This window comes from Myotis davidii, unplaced genomic scaffold (genome assembly GCF_000327345.1).
Source record: "Myotis davidii unplaced genomic scaffold, ASM32734v1 scaffold358, whole genome shotgun sequence".
Lineage (NCBI taxonomy): Eukaryota > Metazoa > Chordata > Mammalia > Chiroptera > Vespertilionidae > Myotis > Myotis davidii.
Genome location: NW_006290768.1, coordinates 175,984 through 183,611, shown reverse-complemented (window position 1 = coordinate 183,611; position 7,628 = coordinate 175,984). Strand labels below are relative to the sequence as shown.

At 43.6% G+C, this 7,628-nt stretch overlaps 1 protein-coding gene across 12 annotated transcripts in view; it reads right to left on the bottom strand.

The window, feature by feature from the left end:
* Positions 1–7,628, bottom strand: part of LOC102766438 (Friend virus susceptibility protein 1-like) — a 21,091-nt gene that overhangs the window by 6,439 nt on the left and 7,024 nt on the right. For 4 of the 12 annotated variants that reach the window (XR_001513877.1, XR_001513872.1, XR_001513876.1 and 1 more), the window contains exons 2-3: positions 6,950–6,993; positions 3,490–3,529 (exon numbers count right to left, since the gene is read on the bottom strand). Coding sequence is in view for 1 of the 12 variants with exons in the window: in XM_015563985.1 (XP_015419471.1) it covers positions 3,494–3,529 (36 nt within the window). In the remaining 11 variants the exon portion in view is untranslated. Of the gene's footprint in view, positions 1–753; positions 950–3,489; positions 3,530–6,949; positions 6,994–7,628 lie in introns of those variants that run through there. The other 8 variants (XM_015563988.1, XM_015563985.1, XM_015563989.1 and 5 more) reach the window with 4 other exon arrangements.

Here is a 7,628-nt window from a genome sequence, read left to right as displayed (position 1 = left end):
ACATTTTACATGTAAGTGTTTTCTATTCTGTAACAAAGGTGCACAAAGTCAGGGGGTCTTTGCAATGTTCCTTGTCATCCCAGGACTTAGCATATAGTCCTGATCAGCTGTGAATGAATCAGCAATGCCCAGAGAGGGAAAGTGAATTTCCAGGAAGAAATAGTGAAGGCTGAGCATGCCCATCCCTGGAAAATAGTTTGAAGATAGAGAGGTAGGCCCTGTGGATGGGGTGAGGTAGGGAAGTGTTGAGAGAAAGTGGAAGGGTGTCAGAGAAGTGGGTAGATTTAACCCCTGGAGTGCCGGGGAGCACGATCTCACTCCTCCTGTCTTTCCCCAAAAGTGCCTGGAGCGCTATTGCGCTCCTCCTGCAGTGTCACTATTAGATGCTAGTAGTTCACTCTTTATTGACAGATGGCACCTAAGTGCAGATTACTTATGATGCCGAATGTTTGTAGTTCTAAAATTCACCACTGGCACTTACTTATCTGCCTAATTTTTTACAGGTACCACAATTTTATGAAGTCCCCGCCCCCCAACTGCTGTAAAATCAGCAAAAATGCCTTGGCAATTTTAGCATAGTTCCTAAGATATTGGTTGGCACTCAAAGGGCTAAAGTAAATAGAAAGAAAAATAGTTTGCTATCCCTACAAATGGGAAGATGGGAGCGATGCAGGGAACAGTAAAGATAAAGCATGTAAAAAAATCACAAAATGTAGAACCTTTATTTATAAATCATAATACATTGTATGCATATCAGTTATTATTTTTATTTATAAGATTTGGTTTATGGATAACAAAAATGTGACAAACTAAAAATATTTCCTAAGAAAAATAACAGAATAAAGAAAACATAGACAAATATAGCATTGTGTAACAGAAGTATGGTAATTATGAAACTTACTTTTCAGCACAGACGGATACGGTGTGATGATGACATCACCAGTTACTGCTGTAGCGCGCATCGAAGAGAAACAAATTTATTCCCCTTTCGTTAGTACCGGTGGGCAAAGCAAGAGAGGATTCAGTTTTATAGAGTGAAATTTTGAGTAAGGAGGTGAGGCCGTTGTCTTGTCAATGAAAACCCATTCCATCTGAGGCTGAAACCAAAACACTAGTCGGATCTAGGAAGGCAGGGAGAGTTAAGGCAGAGGCATAGAAATTGCTCTTCCCCTCTCTCGTCAATCCATTTCTATGGTCTTTAAGATAACTTGTTATGTAAAATTATTTATTTATCTAAGATGCACCTACACTGAATTTATCTGAAAAATAAAAACGTCGATACAGTGGGGCCTTGACTTACAAGTTTAATTTGTTCCAAGACCGAGCTCGTTAACTCAAATTACTTTATCAACTCAATGCAAAAGATCGGCTGAGAGACAGCTGGTATCTCAAAAAACTCTTTAGTTGGGACACTCGTAAGTCAAGGCTCCACTGTATTAAGAAAAAAATTGTAAATGGAAGCTTATAAGAGAGGGTTTTGCGTGCCAGCAAGTTACTGGCTTGCCATGTTTGGCATGCGTACCAGAGGTTGCCCAATCCTGCCCTAGAGGAAACACTTGCAGGAAGGAGTGGGGGAGGGGAGGTCAGTGGGGCACAGGGCAACCATGGTCCCCCATCCACACATCCCAAGAGCCAGGGCCCCTCAGACCCCCAGGTGTCAAAGGTCCTGAGGGGGCACTGTGTCTTCAAGTGAAGTCAGAGCCCAGTGCTGAACATCATAGGGGCCCAAAGCACCCCCATCAGCGTGTTTCTAATCTAATACCAAGTGCTCCTACATCAGGGTTGGGCAACCCCTGGCATGCATGCCAAACATGGCATGCCAATAACTTTTGCTGGCACTCGAAACCCTCTCTTATAATCATCTTCCATTTACAATTTTTGTGAACATTTGAATGACTTAAATGTTAAATTACAAGGAACCGGCGAGACACTTGATGTTATATGTGGTTACATAAAGGGCAAAGAAGAAGTAAAATTTGCCATGTCCACGGCAGGCCCCAGCTGGTGGCTCTCTCCAGCTAGCTGAAATCCTGCTAAGGACTGAACACTTTCACGCTGGGGGAAGGATCAGGAATGTCCTCTGGGACTCATGTAGCTGTGTACCACAGTGTCAGATTTGGTCTTGTTAGTATGCGGCATGGGAGGTTATGGTTTTGGTTATCATAACTGATATTCTTGAAAATCCATGAATATAACCCGTTTTATTTTTCTTCGCTGTTATCCAAATGCCATAGGCCATTGGGCAACCGCTAGCACGCGTGCCAAACATGGCATGCCAGTAACTTTTGCTGGCACACAAAACCCTCTCTTATAATCTTCCATTTACAATTGTTTTCTTAATATCGACTTTTTTATTTTTCAGATAAATTCAGGGTAGGTGCATCTTAGATAAGTAAATAATTTTACATAACATGTATACATTAAAAAATAAATGTATTTTTCATCATCATATACTGTGTTTTTGTCGCTCGAATGAATTTTATTATTTCTTCACGGTTCTTTGCATACGTACACCGTAAGAGATGTCAAGTAGACGTAACATGTTCTGAAAAAATTAGGGTTGGCACGCAGAAGAATTTTGAGTCAGAGATTTTGCTGGTTTTGGCACGCACTCACAAAAAGGTTGCTCACCCCTGTCCTACATCTACCTCCTTACACATCCCTACCCATCCCATCTCTGCACAGTGGCAGTCACATGATTCAGGGGTGAACTGGCAGTTTTAGGGGCTGCTCCCTGGCGACTCTGCTGTAAGTCCAGGCCACAGCACCCACCCACACAGGCACCTCCACCGCAGCCAAGCAGTCAAGTCACAGATGACCCCTCAGGTCAACGTGGCATTAGTGGGGATCAAAACCAACCTCTTTAGCCCTATCCGGTTCGGCTAAGTGGTTATAGTGTTGGCCCATGGACTGAAGAGTCCTGGATTTGACTCTGGTCAAGGGCATGTACCTTGGTTACAAGCTCAATCCCCAGTCCTGGTCAGGATACACATGGGAGGCAACCTATTCATGTGTCTCTCCCTCTACCTTACACTCTCTCTCTAACAACAACAACAAAAAACAAACAAACAAAAACAATGGAAAAATATCCTTGGGTGAGGATTAACAACAGCAAAAGCCAACCTACTTGGTTCTGCTGCCTTAGCTGCAGGAAAAAGGGAAACAGAGAGCACCCCCATCACCCTGCAGCACCCCAATGTACATGGAATTTGCAGAAATAAGGCCCTTTCCCCTTTTCAAAAAGGAGAGGGGCATGGGGAAAATCAGAGTCTCTGTACATGCAGGTCCTCAGCTGTGGAACAGGAACAAACCACCGAGCTCACTGGGTTCCTGAGGTCTGAAGAACAAGTGCAGAGCACTGTGCATGCTCAGAGTGGGTGCTCAGCACCTCTCATTATACCGTTATCACCACAATTTAGGTCTTTTTAACTAAAAATTTGTAACATTAGAAAGTTAACATGTTTATGGAGTTAATAAGATACTTCTTACCAAGAAGGATGAGGGGGCTGTTGACTCCTGGAGGAACCACCTGCAGAAAGGAGTAGGGAGGGAAAGCAGTTAGCGCGGTGAAGGACAACCATGGTCCCCCAAGCATCCTTCCCCAGAGCCAGGGTCCCTCAGACCCCTGGGTGTCAAAGATCCCAGGGGGGTCCCTGCCCCATGTCCTCAGGGGAGGTCAGAGCCCAGTGCTGGACATCATGGGGACCCTAGTCTCCCTCTTCACCCAGGCCCCAGAGCCACTTGCCTACAGTCCTAAGGGGACAACACAGACAAGAACGCAAAGATCCAGGCAGGAAAAATGACTAATACATGGCCCTGAGCTGCAACAAGGGAACCCCCATCGCCTGCCTTCTGACACTAAATCTCATTGCCACCTCAGTGGCTTATCCCTGGGTGTCACTACTTGTATGACCTGCAGCACCTGACCTAAGCCCCACTGTTGAATATGGGGATAGATTCGCCTTGCAGACAGGCTGTTGGCAGAATCCACTGAGATGAAGGAGGCCCTTGACTCAGCTCCAAGGTGGGTCTGATGAGCACATCCCTGCACGTACTCTGCCCACACCTCAGGCCTTTCCCACCCAGCTCCCCAAAGCCTCCAGCTTTGGGCCAGTCCTGCATCGCCATTCCTTGCTTCTTATCCTGGGGATACAGCTATACCAGAACCTTCTGAATCAGAGAAAAGTTAAATGCCTGCCATCAGAATCTGGTGAGTTGTCAAAAGTACTGAAATAGGGCAAGCACTCCCTATTGTGAGCTACTCTTTAGCACGCAGAAACTCTTAAATCCGAGTTTTGTGAAGAAATATGCTGTCCACTTGCACGCATATATGCATGGCCCATGAACACAGACAATGGGGTGGTGAGGGTTTGTGGGGACGGACGGACAAGGGACAGACTGGAGAGGATCAACGTGGGAAAAAAGGGAACAGGCATACTGGTTAATAATGCAGATTTTGTAATCAAAACACGGTAATTTCAACAGAAACATCAGCAAGATTTTTTAACGTGTCTTTAACTGGTTTTGAAGTGTGTGATGGTGGATCATCATGAAGCAAAATTACTTTGCCGTATGTTCTGGCCCATGTTGGTCCTTTTACGATCAAAGCGTGGTTCAAATTGAACGATCAAAGCTTGGTTCAAATTGATTATTTGTTGTCGACAGCGATCAGTATTAAGTTTCACCTGGTTTTAGAAGCTCATAATACACCACACTTCCCTGATCTCACCAAATGCAGAGCATTGTCTTCTTTCCAAAGCAATTTGGCCTTGCATTGATGCTGACGGTTGACCTGCATCAACCCATGATTTTGTGCATTTGGGATTCTCAAAATAAATCCACTTTTCACTGCCGTTCACAAATTGATGCAAAAAAGACTTTTTTTCTTGCCGCTGAAGCAGCATTTTACTGATGACTTTGTGGTTTTCCATTTGTCTTTCGTTCAGTTAATGTGGCACCCATTTTCCTTCCTTTAAAATCTTTCTCATTGTTTGTAAACAATTGGAAATTGTTTGCTGAGCAACATCTAATCTTTCTCCAGGTTGTTTTTGAGTTTGACACGCATCTTTATCTAATAAGGCTTGTAATTGTTGGTCTTCAAACTTTTGTGGTTGACCTGGGTCACTGATGACTTTTTGGTTTTCCATTTGTCTTTCGTTCAGTTGATGTGGCACCCATTTTTTTTCCTTTAAAATCTTTCCCATTGCTTGTAAACGATTGGAAATAGTTTGCTGAGCAACCCTTAATCTTTCTGCAAATTGTTTTTGAGTTTGATATGCATCTTCAACAACAATGCTTATAATTGTTGGTCTTCAAACTTTTTCAGTTGACCTGTTTTTTGTCTTTCACATGGAAATCATCACTATTTTTTTAAAATTTTTTTTATTGATTTCAGAGGAAGGGCGAGGGAGATAGAAACATCAATGATGAGAAAGAACCACTGATTGGCTGCCTTCTGCATGCCCCCAAAAGTCATCACTTTTAAAGTGTTTAAACCAGCATTCACAAGTATCTTGAGATGGAGCATGTTCACCATAAGCTTCCCAAAGTATACAACTTTCAGCAGCACTTTTCTTCAACATAATGAATTAAAACTTCTCGCAAATGCTTTTTGCACACGAAATTCAACATTTTTAAATGTAAACAATGTATCATGTTAACACCTTCAGAAAATTTGACACATGAAGTCTTGAAGCTTGCTGTCAATGCAAAATAGCATACATATCAAATCACATATATATCAACCCACGTGTAACTCCATCTACTGAAAAAAATCCGATTAACCAGCACACCTGTATGTAATACTTTCAACAATTTAAAAAAAGACAGAGACACTATCTCCCCTGCCCCCCATACCCATGTCCAGCTGGCACCTCCCTCCCTCCACGCTTTCCCAGAAACTCCCTCTCAGAGGGCACTTAGGGTGAAGAGCATCAGCCCCTCAAAAGACAATTAGGGCCTGGCCAGTGTGGATCAGTGGCTGAGTGTCGGACCTATGAACCAGGAGGTCAGTTGGATTCCTGGTCGTAGACACATGCTCCGGTTGTGGGCTAGAACCCCAGTTTGGGGGGTGGGGGTGGGGTGGGTGTGGCATGCAGGAGGCAGCCGATCAATGATTTTCTCGTATTATTGATGTTTCTCTCACCCCCCCCCCAATTAAAAAATATAAATGTGACAATCAGATGATCCAAAACTTGAGCTGACCACAAAAAGCAGCTTCTCCTCTCTAAAGGGCCTGCCACCAAGTGTTGGAAGATCCAAGAACAGGGAACAGAGGGAAAGCCCTCCTAGAGCCTAGAACACTCACTCCTCTTTGGGTAACCTGTATCCAGGCCCATTTTACGATTTAGGTCTTTGAAACACTTGTGAAATATCTGCCATGGTGCACTGTCATTTTAACAGCTATGTGTCAGTAGAGGGTAACTTTATTAACTACAAGTTTATATGCGCACAATTCATGGAAAGCTCTCAACTTGGCTGATACACTATATCCAGTCTAGAAACCAGTGACAGTATTAACTGCTAGCCACAGTTTCTTTTCTTCTACTAAGTCTGAAAATTGGACTTTTGATTAGTCCCCAAACCAAAAATGTATGTATATTTCTTCCTTTCACAGCCTGTGCATTTCGTTTTATTCAACTCTTCCTTTCAAAAGCAGGATATATCATGCCCTGCCTCCTGCCCTCCCACCCCCTAAATATGAGAGGACAACCTCCCTGTTCTTGACATGTGTCAGATTCTAGACACAGAAACGGAGACTGAGGCTCAGGAGTACAATCACTTGACTAACACCTCAATCCCATCAATAGCAGAGCTGGGATTTGTATGTAAACACTGAGCATGACTGTTCACATATAAATTAGGTCCCAGGGATATCTGATGTGAAGTCACCCAAAATGCAGGTGTTTTAGACCTGGGTGGGTCAGGGAGTGGGAGCAAGGATTCTTACCAAGATGGGGTGGTGGTGGGTGGCCCCTCAGCTTGAAGAGACACCTGTAACACAGGAAGGACTTAGTGAGGGTGTGCAAAGAAATAGTCTTGGGGGAGCCCCCCTTGGACTCCCATGTGTCAAAGGTCCCAGAAGTGTCCTCAGGGGTGATCGGAGCCCAGTGCTGAACATCATGGGAATCCCAGTCCCTCGGCAACCAGGCCCAAGGCCACTTTCAGGGATTTAGACCACGCCAACAGCACTTAAGGGACTGGGAAACATTAGGGGTGACAACAGCATTGTCATTAAGTAGAAAATATTATTTCAGGAATGTAAGTGGCAACTACTTTGGATGAAATGAATTTACTTTCAAAACACTAAGTGCAAACTAAAACCTATCCTCCTCAGACTACTACAAAAAATTCAAGAGGAAGGAACACTTCCAAGCTCATTCTATGAAGCCAGCATCACCCTAATACCAAAATCAGGTAAAGACAACACAATGAAAGAGAATTACAGGCCAATATCCCTCATGAACATAGATGCCAAAATCCTCAACAAAATCTTAACAAATCGGATCCAGCAGTACATTAGAAAGATCATACACCATGACCAAGTAGGATTTATCCCAGGGATGCAAGGATGGTACAATATCCGCAAATCAAGAAAGGTGATACATCACATAAACAAATTGAAAGAC